We start from the raw sequence: 21,733 nt of genomic DNA on the forward strand, positions 1-21,733 counted from the left end.
GATCGAGCTGCATAAAGGACTAGAAAAATAAAATACTGATCAGGAATCTTAGGACTTTTGGATAGACTCTCATTAGCGGATGGGGTAAAGACAATAGCTTAAGGTAGGGAAAGCAAATCTGTTTCTGCCATTTTCTCCAGAATGCGCTCATCCTAATCCAAATCCAATTTCCCTCCTATCTGTGGCGCGAAGAAAATGACAAAAAGCTAGTTAAGAAATCAGCCTATCGGAGAGTGCCCCATTGAGGATCAGCCACACCAAACGTCCAACAAAGAGATTTCACTTGTATTTGGGCAGTGGCGTACGTGTTTATGCACTTGACCACTGCTTTTGTTCATACATAGGAACCAGAGGGCTAGCTTTCCATAGGGATCATTTCAAAGTAACTGGTTTTGTTTACCAAAATGTGGGAGCTCTCAGATGTGCTCTCTCCTCCTTACGAAGTTTGAATGTGTGGGTAACGTGCTGTCCTGAAGATTTTATAATCTGCAATATTGGAAAAGTAATAAGACACTGTTGTTGGTTGACCATCTGGTTATATATTCTTGGTGTCACAGTTTGCTTTTTCATTTTTTCATTTTTATTTTTTAACTGGTAAGAAGCAAGGAATGGGAGTTTAGAAATTTCAGAGGTGTTTTCTAAACAAGAAATTCATGTTTAGTTGCTTAACGTGGTTAGATTTTGTTTTTACCTTATACAAAATAGGAGATAAAAGGTTTATTATACATTTTCCTCTTCCTTTTTTTTTTTTTTTACAAAACTTAAAAACTTGAATTCCTAATTTGTTCCCTCAACCCCAGATGTGAACTTTTAGCTTACATTAAAAAGAGTCTCTTTACTGTAAGTAGGAGTCAGACATAAATCACAGGGAAACTCTAGAAAGAAAAATCACCAACAGAACAGATCTGTAGAAATTTAATGTTTCATCCATTCATTCAAAAATATTTATTGAAACCCTGGTATTTGCATATCATGCTGCCAGACGCTGAGGGATTTGCTGAAGAAATATTAAAGACATTCTCTCTTCCTTTGAGGAGCTTACTTGGGGAGACATGACATAGACATATGAAACAGTTAAGTTGTAATTCAAGGCAGCCTATGATTAAATACCAAAATGTGTGTTTCCGACAAGAAATGCTATAGGAGTTCAGAAATGGGAGTGATAACTCAGTGGTACTACTGTTTTCTGCCTACAAATTGGCAAATTGTAGCACTATTTGTATGAAATATTTCACACTTGTTTTTTTGGCAGCCGTAGTCCTTGACTCCCAGGCAGCATGATGAGGCTACAAAACTTGGGGTACTCCAATCTCTGTAGAACTGGCTTTTTTTTTTTTTCTTTATAGGCAGAGAAAGTACCTTATACAAACCAGAGTGCCCATGAGAGGCAGGTAGGTTTTGACAGCCATAATCTCTTTCAGTTATAAAATAAGGAGCCAGCCTTGTCATTTTCTGTTTTTCAATCCAGCAGTTCTTGTCCCTCCGCTGCAAACTCCTCCTGACATTGAGAGGTGGTTTAATTTGAACTTAATATCTGTGACGGACGATCTAGCCATCAAGGGACAGATAAATTTATGGCTTTGGAGAATTGCTGATGAAAATCCCCATGGTCATGATGTTGGAGAAGGAACTAACACAGATGTAGGGGAGTTCAGACACAGATGTGCTCCCTGTAAGCAGGGTTCCCCCAAAATGTCAGAATATGATGATATGCTTGGTGATGATGTTTAATGAAACTCACTGGCTTCCTGTTCTATTTTTGTCAAACTCAGATTAGCACAGAGCTCAAAGATGAAGCCATAGGGCTTAAATTCTTAAGAATTTTAAAAAGGAAGGGAGGGAGAGAGAGAGAGAGAGAGAGAGAGAGAGAGAGAGAGAGAGAGAGAGAGAGAGAGAGAGAGAGAGAGAGAGAGAAAGAAGTAATAAAACGCTTTTGAAATGTCAGCGCATGTCAAATGCACTATTTGGGACCACATCTCATTCCACTCAGATCCTCCGTTCAGGGACTCCCCACAGCTGAATGTAGTTATCATTTGGTTGCTTTTCAATCTCATGACTTATGAATTTTCAGTTTCTTTTAAAACTCACTGTCACTGGTTCTGCCCAACACCCCTGCATTTTAACCTTAGGCCTTGAGAAGGCAAAGATAACAGAGATGCTTTGTGGTTTCCTTGACATTATTCAATGAAATGTCTGCGGAGTCCAATACCATTTGAAAATAACATGGCACTTGGTGTTCATTCTTTTTGTCGGTTTGGCAGCCCTTCTGGTGAGGCAAGCGTTCCCAAGTGAACATGACCTAGAGCCACTGAGACATCAAGCACACCAGTGATCTAATCATGTTTCTCCAAGTATAATAGTTGGCCCTGGCCACAGCTTGATTTTGGGGGGCATCCTCCGAGCTGGCTGACTTGGGGGAGTGTCCCTGAGAAGTGTTTCACCTACATCTTTTGATATAATTTGGTGTGTCTGTATAAATAAATGTTACGGAGCAGATGGCTTTGGAATGTCTTATCGAATTCTTTGGAAGACTTTGTCCTTGACATAGTTTTATTCAATTATCATACTGCAAAGCACCAAACAGTAGCTTTTTTTAAACACAAAAAGATTTACACAATAGGTTGATAGTCTGGGAATGAATTTCAAACCTAAAATGCATACAATGTATAAACCTTTTCTTGAGCTGTTCTTTGCTCAGTTTCTCTAAAAGGGAGCTCTGTAATTTCAGAATCCACGAGAGGAGCCTCTTCCGATGTACTTGAGGATGTCATCTTGAGAGATGGCTCAGGAGTCTAAGTTCAGCATGTGTTTGCATTTGTTCTCTGCTCCGAGACATGATGGAAAAAACACTCTGCTGTTTTCCTGTAGCTTTTCATGGTTTTAGCATCATGTTCCTATTCTCGCTCAAAATCAATAATCCACTATACAAACATTTTATGCTGAAGCCAGTATGAGAACGTTTTAACTAATGCATGTGTGGGGTTGCTGTTTTGTTGCCTTTTTTTTTTTTAATAGGTGTACTTTTAAAGATGATTGTGTACATTCAGAGAACTCAGAAAACTGGCTGGATATTATATCGGGAGCTAAAGAGTGCCCTCAGATTCACATATCTCAAAGAAGTAAAGATCAGGTAAGAGAAAAGATTTTTATTTGTCTCTATTGTATTGTCTTATTTTGAGCGATTGATGCTAACTTCCTTTTGTGTGTGAAATATCTACTAGCGACCAAATAAGCTTGGTTAGGAGAGTCATTCATTTAGTTAACAAACACTGAGTGCCTACCAGTTGCCACACGTGCCACAAGCAGAGAACAGAAGACACCCTGGGCCTGCCCACGTGGAGTTGGTAAGATGACAATCATAGTTGAATTTAAAGAAAAGATGGACTTTTCATGTAGTAGAAAAACATATCGATTTAAAAAATAGGGAAAAAAGAAGTTAAGACTGATGGCCCACAAGATGCCTTAAGGGCAGAATTTTGTTTTCTGTTCCTTTTCCTAATGTGTTCAGGCTTCTCCTGACAGCTGTCTTATGAACATGGCTTCAAGCAATATTGGTAGAAGGGAGAGAAACCCGTGTGGGCCGTGAATATTGCAAGGGGGGGGCCTTGGAAAGAAAGCCAGTGGGCTCCTGCTATGGCAGTACCGCTGTTGGCATCCCATGAGCCGTGTCATTGGATGAGAGAAAGGAAGAAATGAGCATATTCAAGCATTTTCTGATTTACATACCAACCACGCCCTATGGGAAAATGGAATTCCTGCCTTGCTGTTTCGGTGGTGCTGTAGGAGACATTTTCTCCCTAATTATGGCTCTTGTATTAGGAATAATTGTACCGAATCCCCATCAGCAGCCAGTTGACCTGCCTGTTGAGCTTGCTCTGTTTTATGTGAATGCCACATTAACGAGGAAATGGGCCACTTGCTCTTTACTCTTATACTTTGCCATTTCAAATAGCAAGAACCATACCACTTAAGATGATTTAACATTTAATAAAGGCGAGCCAGAGCATTTAATGAGTGATAAATAATGAAAGAATCAAGCTTTCAAGCCATAACTGATCAGAACTCACGGATTTAAAGTAACTTGGCCATATTACTTTCTGTTGTCTTCTGGGGAGTTAGGGGGGAGGGCAGGGAGGGTAGTATAAAAAAAGAACTGTCAAAACCTTCATCCAAACTCCATCAGGCCTGAGTCAAGAGTGAATGGGTTCTGTGAAAAAAGATGTTTAGGCATCTAAGCGGAGGTATGGCCAAATTTTTATTTCTCATCTCAGTCTGAAAAAATGGCTGCCTTTGGTGCTGATAGAGCATGGTAGAAAGAAAATACCATGATCCTTGAATATACCCAGGACTCTGATAAGTGGTTAAGACTAACAAGATTTTTTCCTTGTATCATTTTGAAAAATTTAAGGGTAGTAATTCAGCTAAATACAGTGAGGGTAAGTGGCTTGTTTAAATAAAATGTACTGCTTACACAGTTTACTTACGTATCTTTGGGTTCACTAGTGTAAAGTAACCACCATTTATATCTAGTCCGGAACATTGCAAAAAATGTTCACCACTTAAATAACCACTAGTGCTTTCCTCCCCACCCTGAGTCCCACTGTGGTTTACCCTGATCCGTCAAGAGTCTTCCCACATACACAACCATTCTCTCACTCTCCAGCTCACTATCAAGGTAAAGGAGATAAGAATTTAGTAATTTGAGTAAAGCTATGCTTTGAAACCAACTTAGGACTCATTATTTTCTCAATGTTGATAAGACATCTGATTCCATCTCTTGGTCACATTATTTCAAAATATTTCGTCCTTATGGTCATTTATGACTTACCTGAAAGTCTCAGACCTTTGTTTATCTAAATAATACCTCATCTTGACCTATAGAGCTGGCAGTCTATGGATTTCCTCGATTCTACCCATTAGCTCAGTTCATAGAATGTATGGGAACTGCCCACTATCTACCTAGTAACATTCTAGTAACTTCCTAGGTACAGAAACCATCCCCTGTCATATAATACAGAGACTCTGTTCCTGAGAAGCTGTGTCTCTTCACATAAAACAATTAGAAGATACCGTGTTTCCCCGAAAATAAGACCTAACCAGACCATCAGCTCTAATGCATCTTTTGGAGCAAAAATTAATATAAGACCTGGTCTTATTTTAATATAACATAAGACTGGATCTTATATAATATAATATAACATAACATACCATAATATAAGACCGGTCTTATACTGTATTAATTTTTGCTTCAAAAGATGCATTAGAGCTGATGGTCCAGCTAGGTCTTATTTTTGGGGAAACATGGTAGTATATGCTCATCCTCATTAAGGAATCAGCATTAAAAAGAAATAATTAGAGCAATTCCAATTGTCTTGGAGGAATTTCGATGGGGTTTTGAGTAAAAACAGTAAGATGCAGAAAAGTATGTATAGTGTGGTCTTGTATGGAGTAAAAAAGTCCCCATATATGTTTATATGTATATGTCTCTCTAAGATTATTTGAGATTGGAGAAAAATATAAAAGAATTCATACTAGGTTGTAAACATGGAATGACTGTGGAATGACTGATGTGGTGGAGAGGAAAGACTTATACAAGTATAAAAAGAAGAAAACTGAAATCTTTACATACACAAACACAAAAAAGAACGTATGTCATGATCCCATTTTTGCACTATGTAAAATTATATGTTTCTGTATACCTATAAGGAGATTTTAACATTCAGTAAAAATGACTTATAGTAAGAAAAACAGAAAGGATGTAGGAATGAATTATTTCCCACAAATGACATGGTCCCTAGAGGAAAGTCACTAGAAACATTCTTTTACAAATCAGAATGAAAACAAGGAGCTCCACCATCACTGATATAAAAAACATTATTTTTCACATTCTGTCCAATCCAGGAATACAGGAAACAAGTAATAGGAATAATTATAGGAACAGAATAGACAAAACTATCATTACTTGCCACTCTTAAGTGTATATCTGCAAAATCTAAACATGTTAGTTTTTATAACTTCAAATTAATAAAAGTAAAATGAAGTGGTAAGTGTTCAATAAACATTCAAATATCAGTAACCTTAGTACATGTGAGGTAAAACAAACCATTAATGTCCATTAGTAAAAGATCACATTCATTAAAAACAACAGAAATACTCGGGAATAATCTTAAAAAACAATGTATGTGCCCTATGTTTTAAAATAATTTTGCCAGGAGATGCATATTGAAGACAGCTACCAAAAATAGTAATTTTGGCTTTGCAACAGCGTGTCTTAATCATTTTTTTCTAATAGCAATTAGGATGTGAGGCAGTGGTCTGTTGAGGCTATTTATAATTAATAGTAGGGAAACCATGTCAATTAAAAACATAAGCATACACAAAAATAAAAGCAGAACCACATAAAGTATTTTGTTGGAGGATATGAAAGACATGTTGAATATATCCAGATGTATACTATGTTTCTTGATGGGAAGATATCATAAAAATGTCACTTCTTCCTCAATCTATTTTCTAGATTTCAAACAATCCCAGTGAAAATCTGAATAGACCTTGTCTTAAAATTAATATAAAATTAATCTGGAATAATATGAACTGGTCCAAAACATATTTTGAAAAAAAAAATTATTTAAGCAAGACCATTTGCATATGATTGTAAACATATATATAGCAACAATACAGCCCATGATTCTGGTTTAAAAATAGGAATATAGATCCATGAACTAGAGTAGGAAGCTCAGAAGTAGATGTAAAAAAACTTAAATATCAAATACCATAAAATAAGAGAAAACAAAATAATTATTTCATAAAAGGTGCTGAGGTAGGTAACTGGCTTACAATATGATACTGTAATTTAATTTACATTTTACATTAAATATAAAAATAAAATGCAGGCTAATTAAGAAATTCGTATGAAAAGCTGACACAGGGAAACGAATAGAAAATGGAATGGAACATCAGAAAATTTGGAGGTATAATTTTCTTAGCTGTGAAGCAATATTTATGTAATAACAAAAGAAAAATATTCATATAGTTGACTTACTTTAAAAAACCCATACAACAAAAAGTAAGAGATAACTAAAGCACATACTTTAGGAAAACATTTGCAACATGCAAAATCTTAATTGCAAAATATTAAAGCTGGGAGAAATTAAAAAGAAAAACATCAAGACACCAAAAAGTAATTGGGCAAAAGCATATATTCTCATAAGAAGTTTAGAGAATTAGACATAGACGTGGCAATATGTTCAACTTCATCAGTTATCGAATAAATACAAATTAAAGTGATAATAAGACATGCTAACACCTAGTGTTGGCAATGCCAATTAGCACAATCTTATTGGAAAGCCATTTGGCAGTATGTTTCAAAAGTCATAAATATATTTGTTCTGTTTGAAGCAGTAATTCCAGGCTTAGAGTTCTGCAGTACCTTCAAAGAAGAAAAACTGTAAGCACACAGAGGCTATAGCAGAACCATTTACAGAATTAGAAGCCTGGAAATAACGGCACTGTTTGATAATAAGGGGAATGGTTAGGTAGAAGGAGGCATGCTGGGTGACCTGATAGAAGGTAATGCAGTAGGCAGTTCTTTTACCCCAGGGGCACGACCAGCTAATTGACACTCAGACTTTCTATCTTTGTCTGGTCCATTGTGTCTGCATTCCCTCTTTATCCAGAGTAGTTCAAGGAAGAACTGTCAACCAGATAAGGATTCCCATTATGGGTTTATTAAGCCAAAGCTTCAGCTTTTTAACCATACTCACCTGGAAACCCAAATCATGCAAAAATACCTTCAACGCCCTGGCTACCCTCTCTTTCCACTGCACTTGAAAAAAAGTTGCTGTCTCCTATTTTCAGATCAACTCCAAACTGGCTTTTGCCCCACTGTTCCCCTGAAACTGTTCTTGCTGAGGTCACCAGTGAACACCACGTAGCCATCTAGCAGATGCTACAAGCCCCCATCTTACCTGGCTACTGGCTGCATTCTGGAAACCCTGCCTTCCATTGCACAGTCTCTACGCTCCTTTCCTTCTCTTTGGCCGTGCCTCGGCCTCCCTTGCAGGCAGGCTCCTTCTCTCCCTGACTCTAAAGATTAGAGTTGTTTCAGGCCCCGTTATTGCTCTTCTTCTCTTCTGCCTCTCTACTTTGTCCATAGACGATCTTTTCCACTCCCAGAACTTCATATATCATCTGTATGTTCCTGTCTCTTTTATCTCCAGCCCAGATTGCTCCTCTGACCTCGAGGCTCTTATCCTCTTGATTATCACGCAAGTATCTTGAACTAAACACGTCCACAACGGAAATCTTGAATTTTCTACCCAAAGTCGGCTTCTCCTTCAGTGTGTCGCATCTCAGTACATGGTACCTCCATCTGCTAACCTAAGTCCTTTCCGTCCACACGTCCCGTGTCAGTCCTGATCCATGCTACCTCCAAAGAGCATCCTGAATCCATCTATTTTTTTCCATTTCCACTGTAGCACTCTAGCCATTGGCTCCTGCATTTCTGAGTGATCTGTTCATACTGTGTGGCCCTCCAGTTTCAGTCTAGTGGACTTTTCCATGCTTCTACTACACGATAAGCTCTGTGAGGGCAAGATAGTAGCTGTTTGGTACACTAAAGAATTCAATCCCTTGTGCAGAACCTGGCATATGGTAAGTGCTTGATAAATATTTATGGCATTAAATGCAATAATTACAGGTATGTAAAAACTATGTGTGTGAGAACTAGGAGGAAATGTGGAAAATTTAAAACAGCTGGTAAAATAGGATTTAAAAAACTTTCTGATACTTTGGTTACAAAGTTTGTATAATGAAATACATTTAAGACACATATGTACATAGGATAATATGTGATGTGATCGTGTGCTAAGATGTGTGGTGCAGATACAAATGCTAGGGTGCAGAAGGCAGATGGATGAGAGTTCCGCTGGTGAAGATAAAGATGAGCTAGTGAGAATGGCTTGGGGTCCATAGAGATGGTTGGACTTCAGTTCTTATGAGAATTTGCCTTCTTTCAGCATGATTCTATGGCTCAGAAACAGAATTCTTTGAAAATGTAAAGATGGGGGTGACCCCAAGGCTAGAATAGAGGTTGAAAGACAGCAGACTCTTAGGTGGCCATATAGAAAGTCTGGGGCAGAGGTCAGAAGTGTAATAGAAGATACCTCCGAAGTTGTCTGGGACCATAGCTCTTTATCCTAGGGGATGGGGTTACCACTTTTTCTGTTCCCAGTTTCCTAATACTTAGCCTGGTCCCACCAGGTCCCCTTCATATACCTGATGCAAAAGGAGCTCACCGTTGACATAATAATTCCTTTTCAACAGGAGAACCGACTGCCTTGTTCCTTTAGATAATTCATTGCAGAAAAAGTTGCTTTATGGGAAATTTCAAAATTTTCTTTTTGTGTTCCCTTGTGTACACTCACAGACACAAAACAGCCTCCACCTCCAAATTTGAACGTGTGTTTGACCACAGACAAAATCTTAAATAATTGTGAAAGTAGATTTCACAGGCTACCTTCCTTAACTATAATCTAATATTGGTAATTAGCAATAAGAAATATAGAGCTAACACTCGGGAAATCAAGTTACACTCTTTGAAATGAACCCCAGACCAAGCAGAAACAAATGGGAAAAAAAATCATGTGTTTGGGTGGGAACACTTATATCATAAAGATGTAAATTATCTTAAAATTAATACATGTATTTAGTACAATTCCAGTTAGAGTCATCGCATCCTTACCCCCTTTGGACAAAATGATCTTAAACTTCATATGGAAGAATAATGTCTAGGAAATGCTAAAAGAATCATGAAAATAAGGACACATAAGGAGAGATTTGCCTTATCAGATGTTAAATATATTTAAAGGCAGAGTCGTAAACACTGGATGACATTGGAATAGAAGTAGATCAATAGATAATTGGAACAGAGCAGAGATCAGAAATAGATTCCACATATATGGTAATTTAATATATGACAAAAATGATATTCAGTTCAGTGGAAAAAGAGGCTTTCTGTTTTGTTTTCTAAACAGTTATGACATAGCTGATTTACCATCTGGATAAAAATAAAGTTGAACCCTCATACTATATATGAAAATAAATTCCAGATGGATTAAAGATATAAGTTTAAAAAGTAAAACATAAATATGGTGGAACAATTTATATTTGCCTATAAGCAAGACTTGGGGAAGAACTTTATAACCAAGACAAGAAAGCTTGTATTTGATTACATAAAAACGTGTAGGATAAAAGATACACACAGAAGTTGCAGGACAAACAGATTAGGAGAAAATATGTGTCAGTAATATGACAGATAAGGATTAATATCTATCCTATACTGAGAGCTCTTAAAATTGATAAGAAAAACACACACAAAGCAAAATAACAGTCCAAGAATATGAATATGTGATTCATATCAAAAGAGCAAACCCAATAGCCAATAAAACATCTCTTCCTCTACATCAGCAATCTGAGAAATTCCTCTATGGCAGGTCAGAGGGTGAGTTCACTTAAGGCTCTAAGATGGATGGAGGTGAGGAAAAAGCAGTGATTTGGTTCCTGAATCATCTTCCCCACACAGACTACAGTGACCTTGGTGGGAAGCATCTTTCCAAGACACTCTGAGTGCATGGTGAAGAACGTGGACTCTGGCAGGGAGCTCTGCAAGGGGAAAAGTCCGCCGAACAAGACCTGCACCTGCAGCATCCCAACCAGAGCACCCTACAAAGGTAAGGGGACTCTGCTGCTTTTCTGTTAAAAAGAGAAGGCAAGAGGCCCTCCTGAGTTCAGATTGCCTGGGAAGCAAGTTAAATGATAGGAAATAGGAATAGTCCCACGCTATCCACTCACTCTCTCCCTACCCCCTGCTTCCTGCTTTTGCCCTCTGTCCTGCTCACCTCTGCTCTACCTCATCCATGACTATAGGACCCCACTCTCAGATGTGACTGCGAATGCTAGAGGATGGTAAGTTGGATAGGTGAGTAGAGTAAAGCCAAAGACCATTGGGCTGACCCTGCCCAAATGGTTCAGAGAATTCAGACATCTGAAAAGCTGAAATGTCCTTGATGAGAAGAGAAAATAGAGCGGCCAATGTTCTGTCATCTTAAGTTCATTGCATTAGTTCATTCATATAAGAAGTGTTTATTGAACATCTACTATGTGCCAGGTACTGTGCTAGGTGCTATGGATACAGAAACCAAAAAAGACTGACCTAGTTCTTGGTCATGGTATTTATAGCCTATTGGGTAGAGACAAATAAACAACTCATTATAGTGCAGTGTGTAAATACAGGGAGCAGAGTGTGCTACAGGAAGCACATGAAGAGGGTGCCTAACTGGACTTGGGGCGTGGGGCAGGGGGCAAGGAAAGCTTCCTGGAGGATGAGTAGGGTTGAATCAGAGAAAGAAGAAGGGGGAGAGTTTCCAAGCAAAGACCCACTAGCATAATGGCCAGGAGAGGAAAAGCTTTGGTTGAGGAGCCAAAAGAGGTTCTGTATGGCTGAGGCAAATGCGGTAGGGACAAGTGAAAAGCAGAGTGGTTGAAAATGGATCCCAAAGAAGGCACAACACGTCTAGCACAAGGTAGCCATTTACAGTCAGTAGATTTTTGTTGCATGAATGAAGGAAGGGCGGCAAGTGGAGAATGGGCTGGAAGAGGGAAAATCTGAAAGATCAGAGAGAAAGAAGGCTGTTGCAATGAGGGGGTGAGGGGGACAGTGAGGGCTGCAGTAGAGGCAGACGGGGATGGAGAGAAGTGAATGGATTTCAGAGATAGCTAGGAGTTACAATAAGGAGACAGAATTCACAAGTCCCTTCGGTTGAGAAAGACTGGAAGTAGAATCAAGTTCATGGTACAGTCTTCCTGGAATGACTGCAGACCATACTGGAGCTGAGTTGTGTGGCAGGAGCTGGTATTACCTAATTAATCCTAAATCCCTCAAAAGGGAATTGAATACAGCAGGCCAGTGAACCAAGATTAAAAATACCTCTCAGCCACTGGGCTCACGGTAGCTGTTTGAGTCTGAATTGCTTGAAAAATTATTTCAATTTTCCACTTTTCTTTGTCCACACTATACAGCCTTTGTGATATGCTTCTAGTTAAATTCGGTCATTAAAATGCAGATCTTGCTCACCTGTGAAATATGTTTCTGAAGTACTTGAGAGTACCTTGTAAAGCTAGCTGGTTGCTTTTAGAGTCTCCATCAATTGCACCCAACCCTTCGCCTGCCCTTTTTCGAACACCTTGCATAATCTGAGCAAGCAGTCTCACTTCCCACCTCTTGCACTCAGCCAGCCAGCCTGCAGCCACTGCCAAAACATTGTCCATGACCTAGAGTACCCACCCCTTGCACCAGGCCCTGTGGCCCTTCTGCTTTGAAACACTAGGGGACCTCACCTCTTCCATACAACCTTTCTAGATTCTGCTGTAACTGTCCTGGCCATTTTAGCACCCTCTTGGTCCCCCACGGGCACCCCCATGCTGCTCCCCAGGTGCTGTACGGACCTCAAACCACTCATAGGGTGTTTCCTCGACTGCTGTCATTTTGTTTTCTACCTACGTTATTTTATGTCTTCCAGAATAACTGTGATAGCGGAGATCACATATGTTCATTTCCTTGTGATATTTCCCAATAGTGTTTTGTGTACAGTTGAGACTCAGAGAAGTACGACTCGCTAGTCTTCATCACTGGACGTGCATTTTGACTGGGTGTCCCTCCGTGCTAAATGCCCCCCTGTGTTTGTGCTGCTAACGCTCAGCAAGCGTCTGTTCCGGTGTGCTTGCCGAGAGGTCATGCCCGCTTTCCAAACATCCTTGTCTTTAGAGCAGGGTTATCATTTTACACATACCTACTTTATGTGAGCAGAATTTTATGGGGCAGCCAGGCTTTCAGAATGAATTTTGTTGCTGTAGCGAAGCATCTTAATATAAGGGTTCTCAGACTTGTGGAATCACACACTAATAAAATTTTAGTAAGAAAATTAGGGGTGCCAACAAAATTCAGCCAACTTCTTATTCTATCAAGTAAAGACTTTGATTTTAGAAGTAATATCATCTACTATCCGCACTAATTCATAAAAGGAAGAAGATATTAATGCCAAAATGGGTGACCGTGAAAACATTACACAGTAGCACTGGTCCCTGGACACAGCAGGATTTCAGAGGCACCCAAACCTGGCTATATACAGTCATTATGTGGGGAACGTTGCAAACCACAGATTCCCAGGCCCACTGAGTCTGATATGGAACAGCGTGGCTGTAGAATCTATATTTTCATCAGTTTCTCAAGTGATTCTGATAGACAACTGGGTTTGGGAATCATTCTGAATAGAGTACATATGTAAGTTAAAGACATACAAGAAATGTGACATTTTTCTAAAGCTGATGTAACACAGTGTTTATCTTTCTGACTTTATTCTTTTGAGGTTTTCTAACCAATGTCTAGATTTTCAACTGCAAATAAGAAAACCTGCATCATAGGTCTGGTGACAGTTGACTTTAAGAAGATCATGGATCCCAGCCCATGGGAACCACACTTTAGAGTTTGTTAGGGAAATATTTGTAGTGTGAATTTTTCTGAAGGTGCAGAATTTCCTCTCTCACGTTCTTTTTCTCATGTTCTAGGCACTTCTTGCTCAGTGAGTTGTTTTATTTTTATGCTGTGGCCAATTACAAGTTGAGATAGTGATCCCGGGGAGAGTATGAGATGTAAATGGGCTGGAAAATGGCTTTTTCCTAGTGATTATCCATGGGAGGCCTGGATTTTAAGGTGGGCCCCAGTCTGTTTAGAGCCTTGTGTTGCTCACTCTGGATGCCTGACGCGAACGGCCCACGGGAAGAACTACAATCTGATTGAAATGGGAGAGAACAGCTGGCACACCCCACCCTCTATGCAGAAGAGGCAAAAATATTTATTTTTTGCATTTACAGCTTTGCTTGATGATAGAGAGACTCCACCGTAAATGACTTTTTTCCCCCCCTTTGCTCCAGATGTTTTAGTTGTGAACGTGACATTCTCCTTTGGTTCTTGGCATTTATCAAAAAGATTCAACTTTACCAACTGCTCGTCATTAAGAGGGTAAGATTTTATTTGAAATTTAAATATCCTCTCATTGGTTTTAATTTATTTATTTGCTTTACTCCTGCACTTCCTAAAGAACTCTTTTGTGGAGTGGAACTTTCCAAAGTGCCTTTTGGAGCGTAGACGAATGGGAGGTGGGAGGGCCCCTGAGCTAATAAGCTCACTCGTTCAAGCGTTAATAAGTAAGGTGGAACAGCTGAGGTGTTTCTACCAAGAGGGACATACAAGAGGTGGCCTTGAAGTGAGTGCAGCAGAAGGAGTGCTGCCAGCTTCTCCCCTGAACAGAATGGCTTTGGGACTTTGGTTCCAGGGAGAGGGTGTGAACAAGATAGATCATGGGAAGTCACACTCAAGGAGAAAGACAAGACGAAGTCTCCTTTCTCGAAAGAACTTGTAAAAGCCATAAACACAGAGAACAGTATGGTGGTTACCAAAAGGGAAGAAGGAGAGCGGGAGAAGATGAAGAGGGTAAAGGGGGTCAAATATATGGTGACGGAAGGAGAACTGACTCTGGGTGGTGAACACACAATGGGATTTATAGATGATGTAGTAAAGAAACGTACACTTGAAACTCAGATAATGTTATTAACCAGCAACATTTAATTTAAATGTCACTCCAATAAATTTAATGAAAAAAATGTTGATTCTGCCCCCCCACATTTGTTTTTAACCACCTTTGACCCTGTTGAGCTATATAACCCCCTGAGTAACCCCCTGAGTTAGGGCCACACTTCACTCCTTGCTTCTGAAGCAGAGACAAGACAGAGGAAATGTGTTGCTTAGATTCTTGAGTTTTCAGTTGGAAGATGGGATGGAGGTTCCCATGGAAACAATGTGAAGCGGTGGAATTAGTGATTCTGTAGTTCATTCTGTGATTTGATTGACCAACGATGTGAGTACTGAATGTGAGCTTCTTTGGCCTGGCCTGGTGATCATTGTTTCTTTGAGGAAAATGAATTCGATCTTGAAACTGAGTTGGGAGGCCACTCTACAGCTACTGGAACGGGAGTCCCCACAACTCTTCTTTACCCCTGCGGGATTTCAGTTCGGTTATCTCTAATAAACCAAATGAATTTAGAAAGGGGATAAAAACCCAGATTTGATATAGAAAGCGTCAGAAGTCCATGAAAATAGGAAAAAACGGGGAGGGGGAGTTCAATAGAATTTTCTAGCTCAAAGACAGTTGGACCGTAGTGCAGCTCCTGCATCCCCAGTCACAGAGGCCAGACAAAGAGAGCGACCTACCTGCCCCGGTCTCCCAGCTGGGTGATTAACACCCAGACCTCAGCCCCACAGCTCCCCAGGGCATGAGTGCCCTTTCCTTGGTTACCTGCTTCCCTTAGAAAAGCCTTAGTACAGTAATCATACCTCAGAGGTAGGTAGGAAGGGAGTGCAATTCACCACCCTGCTTTCACTTAGGTAGCCAGATAAACACTGTGTCTGGGTTTTCTTCTCCCACGGAGACTGCAGTTTCTGTAGGTCAGAATCTCAGAATGCTTGGGCATTTCTTGCAGAATACATAAAATATGAGCGGTGTTCCCTCTCCCTGCACTAGTCCTCTCCCTGTCTCCAGGCTGAACTTTCCTCTGGCCTCCCGTGGCTTTTCCGGGCCAACCTTGATTTCTATATATATCGTTCCATCTTTAACTCCGATTATCCTAGTAAGTGCTTTTCAAGCTCACCACTGTTATCCATGCATGATAGGTTATTAGATTAGTCGCCACAATTCTTCCTCCATTTGATTACAAAGCAAACACTGGCACCCCGTTCCCTCTGCTTGCTAGGTTCACCCCTTTGGCCTCGCATCTTCCAGGCGTTGGCAGGGTTACACGCCAGTGAGTGAGAACATGCTGCTGTGGGGGGCGAGGTGGGGGAGACCAGTCTCTGGAGGGAAACTACCTGAAGGTAGACGAGTAGCAGAACTGGATTCAGAAACAGATCCAGTGGCTTCCTGCTGTCTACCTGTGCTGCTGGTGACCCCAGCTTCAGGTTTCCATGGCAACACCCCTGCAGGTATGATGCCCAGAGCAGGGCACAAATTTAGTGCTTGATCCCCTGCCTCAAAGGACTGTCCTCTCTCCCCTGGGTTCATCACAGTCTGTTTCGGGACTTTATTCTTCTTTCAAATGCTCACATGTCACATCACAGAGGGAAGTTCTAGGATATGTAGATTTTCCTGAACATGTAGGACTTAAGTTGGTTTTCCATGTTGCCAGATGCCCAGTATGTATTGGAACTGGCTGTGCTTGGTGTAAAAGTGAGAGAAAGTGTATCCACCCCTTCACAGCAGCTTGCAGCTCCTCTGATTACAACAGAAACCAGGTAAAGTGACATTTCTGGTATTACAAGGTTTAACCAAAAATAAATGTTGGTCACCGCCCAACCTATCTTTTGTGTTTATTTCACACTCTGAATTTCCCACCTATTTGGATGTTGAAGGGATGTTCTTCCTTTCAGGAACCTTGTCCAGTTGCTTCTGAGACGCAAGCTTCATCTAAGACAGGAGGTGAAGGAGGATTCAAGGAGGAGAAGAGTAACAGAACCAATCGGGGCTTGCAGGTCAGACCCCGTTTTTGTGTTCATAATAGAAAAATCCCCCTTCACATGACAATAACAGCTACCACTTTGGGTTCCTTTTTAAAATTCCCTTTTTTACTTTCTACCCAAATTCCCCTTTTTACCTTTGGTTTTAAAGCAAGTTTCGTTTAATTGGCTCAATGCATCAAAGGCTGCACACTCAAATAAAAGAAATTAAAATTCCGTAATTATGAAAAATGATGTTGGTCTGAGAGGAAGAAAGTTTTGAAGGTGACTTTGTGGCTCCCTTGGGGAAAGTTAGAAGGAAGCGTAGCACGCAGCACTGAAGGGGTTTCAGTTCAAACCACAGGAGTATGACTGCATTTCTGGGGATGATTTGCAATGGAGAGTACATGCCAAGTATACACACTAACCGCATTCAGATTGTTTTCTTTCCTTTTTAGAGATGATCTAACCAGTATTTAAGAACTCCAAAACAAAAGCATTGTTTCTATATAATGTATGTACCTTTCTCTCCACTTCTCAAAAAAAAAAAGAAAGAAAGAAAAAGTTTATTTCCATGAAATTTCCTTGGAAATTTCTCTTATTTTCTTCATAGTAAGTCTCTAAGCTCAACTAACAGACATGTTTGAAAAAGACGAGGTGACAATATTAAAACATTTCCAGGCAGACATGGAGGCCATGCTTAGAAAGCACAGAAGTGCTGGCTTTATGCTGTTGACAGAAGTTAATTGAGCATCTACTATGTGGTGAAAAACAAAACGGAAGAGTCCTGTTCTCATTAGCCTTCAGTCTAGTAAGAGTCAACAAAACAACAGCAGGGTTTTTTATCAAAGGCTCAATTTTATACTTTATGACTAATTTCTGGCTTTGATTTATCCATTTGCTGCTATTTAAAATCCAATGCCAATATAAATAAGTAGCACATTTTTAATCACTACTGAAAAGTTGATAGTAACTTTAGGTGAATTAAGTAACAGGCAAAGGGAATGTGAATCAAAATGGATTATGAACTAAAGACATTTGAAAAGCTTGGTGTGCCAATATTCCAGACTTTAAAAGTCTGTGAGGTTTTATTAAGTGATGGGCTTATTACGTGGTGGACCTTTCTCTTCCCATTGGTTTATAAAACTAAGGCACAGCAACAGGAACTTGGGTAAAGGAGGCAGTGGCTTTTTTAAAAAACATAAACTTCTCTTTTGTTGTTTCAGTTTTGTTTTGTTTGTTTTTAATTTTGACAACATACACATAACATGAAATTTGCCATCTTGTGTAAGTGTCCGGTTCCGTAGTGTTAAGTTCATTCACAGTTATGCAGCCATCACCACCATCCATCGCCAGAACAAATTTCATCTTGCCAAACTGAAACTCTGTCCCCGTTAAACACTAACTCCCCATTTTGCCTCCCACCCAGACCCTGGCAACCATCATTCTACTTTCTATCTCTATGAATTTGATTACCCTAGGTACCTCAAATAAGTGGAATCATACAAGATTTTTCTTTTTGTGACTGGCTTATTTCACTTAACATAATGTCCTCAAGGTTCATGCATTTTGTAGCATAGGTCAGAATTCCCTTCCTTTTTAAGGCTGAATAATATTCCATTGTATGGATAGACCACATATTGTTAATCCATTCATCTGTCAATGGGCATTGGGTTGCTTCTATCTTTTGGCATATTGTTGTGTTTTGTTTTGTCAGGTTGTAGGAGTTCGTTATATATTCTAGGTATCAATCCCTTATCCAAGATATGATTTGCAAATATTTTCTCTGAATGCCTTTTCATTCTGTTGACTGTATCTTTTGCACAGAAGTTTTTAATTTTGATAAAGTCCAATTTATATATTTTTTTCGTTTGTTGCCTGTGCTTTGGATATCATATCTAAGAAATCATTGCCAAATCCAATTTCATTAAGCCTTTCCCCACATTTTCTTCTAAGAGTGTTATAGTTTTAACTCTTAGATTCAGGACTTTGATCCATTTTGAGTTAATTTTTGTATATGGTGTAAGGTAAGGATCCAGCTTCATTCTTTTGCATGTGGATATCCAGTTTTCCCAACACCATTTGTTGAAAAGACTATTCTTTTCCCATTGAATGTTCTTGCCTCCCTGTTGAAAATCATTTGACTATATATGCGAGGACTTATTTCTGGACTCTCTACTCTATTTGGTCTGTATGTCTGTTTTTATGCCCATAATACAGTGTTTTGATTACTGTAGGTTTGTAATAAGTTTGAAACCAGAAAGTGAGTCCTTCAACTTTGTTCTTCTTTTTCAAGATTGTTTCAGAAAAAAATAAACTTTTTCTTTGAGATAATTGTAGATTCCCATGTAGATATAAGAAAATAATGCAGAGACATCTCATATGTCTTTTCCAGTTCCTTCCAATGCGAACATTTTGCAGAACTAGAGCCCGGCATCATAACTGGGATACTGACCATCACAATGGTGAAGCTGCCGAGCAGCTGTCACCCCTTGTTGTCCGTCCATAGCCACACCCACTTCCCTGCACCCTGCCACTCCCCATCTCGGACCCCTGGCAACCACTGATCTGTTCTCTGCTTCTGTGATTTTATCATGTTAAGACTTTTATATAAATGGAATTACCCAGATATACCCTTTGGGGATCGGCCTTTTTATCTAAACATAATTCCCTGGAAATCCATCCACGTTCTTTTGTGTGTTGATAGTTTGGTCCTTTTGATTTCTGAGTAGTGGTCCAGATGATGACTTTTTAAATTTCTTTCCGTATTGTCTTCCTGCATCTTTTGACCTTTGACACCGTGTCATTAAAAGAACCGTGTCACTAAGAGAGCAGGAGGAGGCTGAAAATAAAACAAAAGCTCAGACCTCTCTTTAGTGCTTCTCTGTGGAGGACCCTTCGTAATTTGGCGAAAGACATTTTGTTGGTACTGAAATGGTGGCTTTAAATATATGACCCAGAACAAAATCTTCATTTTGTTTGATAGGGAATGAAATATTATTTGTCACAGGAGGAATTTCTCATACGCTGTGAAACACTGCTGTCTTTCATTATCACGTGGAATGTGGAAGTCCAGGTTTCCAGTTTGGTTCCTCATGTTGGCCTTAAATAAAACACTGAACACTTTCTCCCTTGCAGAAAAGCCACCGAGAGCTTTCCTTCGAGGCATCTTCCCACATCACACATGCATTGAGTGCTTTCTATGTGCCAGGCACTGGGGACATGAGATATGAATGGTGCAGACATAGTCTTGAGCTTTGTGATGCTGACTGAGCTTGGGGTTTATTGTTTCTATAGGTATTTATGGAGCACCTATTAGATGCCATTTTACTGAGCTCCAATGAGGAGGACACAAGTGAATCAGGGAACTCTCTTGCCATCAATCTCGAGAATCTTACATGAGTACATCAGGAAGAATACAAGCTAAAACATATGTCAACATAGGGAAAGTACCAGACTGTCCACAAAGTCAGAGAGCCTCCCTGTGCCTGGGGCCTTATCTGAGTCATTCCTGTTGATTTAAACCCAGTGACTGGCAGTTAAAAACACTTCATCAGTGTGGTGGGTTAAGTCTTTGATTGATGGATGGATTGATTGACAGAGATGGCGTTTCAGCTGACCTTTGAGGGATGAGAAACATCCAGATGCATGGAGTCTGAGGAGTGGGTATTCTAAGCAGAAGGACTTGCATAAGCTAAATAAAGAATAGTGAAGGCGCCAGAAAACTCCAGGGCACCCATTACGGGAAACCCCAAGTAATTCAATTTAGTTGGAGCAGAAGGTTGCAGGAAATTATAGAACATATGTTTGAAATGACCCAGGAGGCCAGCATCTACACGGCCTTACACGCCAGACCTGGGAGTTTGACTATGTTCTTCAGTGGCAAGAGAATGCTATTGAAGACATTTTTTTTTTTAGTCTTATCTGTCCATAGTTCTGATTTATGACATTTTTTTTTTTTTTAATGTATGAACTTTCTCATCCGAGGAAGTGGCACTAATGAGATAGGGTTCCAGGTTCGATCCCAGTTTGGGCCTGTTGCCCCGGCACAGTTGGATGACCTATGACCTAAAATCTAGTGCTGTCATTTCTAGGGGTGGGGGGAGGCGCATTAAAGAAAAGCATCCCCAAAATAGGGAAACGAACTCAAAAACCGATGTTTGACTTTTGGATGAGAATTATTTTCAGCTATAAAGGCCAGTCTCTCTCAGAGGGTTGACCCGGTTGCCCTGCTCTAAACTCTTTTCCTTAACAATCTTATATCTGGCACCTCCGCTTGCTGAGAGAAGAGGTGACTGCGCTCTCTTTCCTGTTCTCAAGAAAAGGTTGTGAAGATCTATGGTATGATACTGTTCTAATATTTGTTGTTCTTCGCGATACGCTTATCGCTATACGGCAGAAATAAACTCTACAAAGCCATGTCTCCTCTCTCGAGGAATCTACATTCAGATTGTTCTTTTCTTTTTCTTCCTCCATCACTTTGAATAAGCATTTTCATTTCTCACAGACAATCCTTCAGGGACTTTGCCTTTAAAAGTGAAGTTAACTTGAATATATATATATACCCTGTTGAGTAGCTTCTAGGGGCCTGCCACTGTACTGGGTGCTATGGGGTTCAGTTCTATTTGTTCATTCATTCATTCACTCATTCATTCATGTTTATTGAACACCTACAGAGTGCTAGAGAGGCAGGCAAAATATGTGCCCTCATAGAGCTTACATTGTAGAACTTACAATATTTTGGAGGAAGATTCCTTTTCATGCAGCAGTTGAGTATGTATAACAGAAAAAGATATAAGAAGGAATGCCAGAATATACTAAATAGTGATAGCTAATATTTGTTGAACCTGTGCTGTGTCCTAAGTTCAGCGTATCTCTTTATTTAAGCCTCACAATGGACTGTTTTGCCCATCTTATAAACACAGAAATTTTACAGGGGGTAAGTAAAAAGTAAATAATAGGCAAGAGATTTGAATCCAAGCAGTCTGATGCCAGAGCCTACAGTTTTAAATACTTTGCATTCTATGACCTCAACCATATAGTATTGATGATAAAAGTCAATCTGGAAGGAAGGAAACTAATATTGACTTCCTTGTCAATCTGGCTGTCAATGCCTGCCCCACCTGTGCACAC

The 21,733-nt window shown here is 39.8% G+C and overlaps 1 protein-coding gene across 1 annotated transcript in view; it reads left to right on the forward strand.

Moving 5' to 3' along the window:
• The window catches only part of PLXNC1 (plexin C1), a 140,369-nt gene that overhangs the window by 52,442 nt on the left and 66,194 nt on the right, over positions 1–21,733 (forward strand). Inside the window, exons 5-9 of the mRNA XM_033117193.1 lie at positions 3,016–3,130; positions 10,580–10,727; positions 13,987–14,074; positions 16,294–16,399; positions 16,535–16,636. Coding sequence (XP_032973084.1) covers positions 3,016–3,130; positions 10,580–10,727; positions 13,987–14,074; positions 16,294–16,399; positions 16,535–16,636 — 559 coding nt within the window. The remainder of the gene's footprint in view (positions 1–3,015; positions 3,131–10,579; positions 10,728–13,986; positions 14,075–16,293; positions 16,400–16,534; positions 16,637–21,733) is intronic.

Source organism: Rhinolophus ferrumequinum, chromosome 10 (genome assembly GCF_004115265.2).
Source record: "Rhinolophus ferrumequinum isolate MPI-CBG mRhiFer1 chromosome 10, mRhiFer1_v1.p, whole genome shotgun sequence".
Taxonomy (NCBI): domain Eukaryota; kingdom Metazoa; phylum Chordata; class Mammalia; order Chiroptera; family Rhinolophidae; genus Rhinolophus; species Rhinolophus ferrumequinum.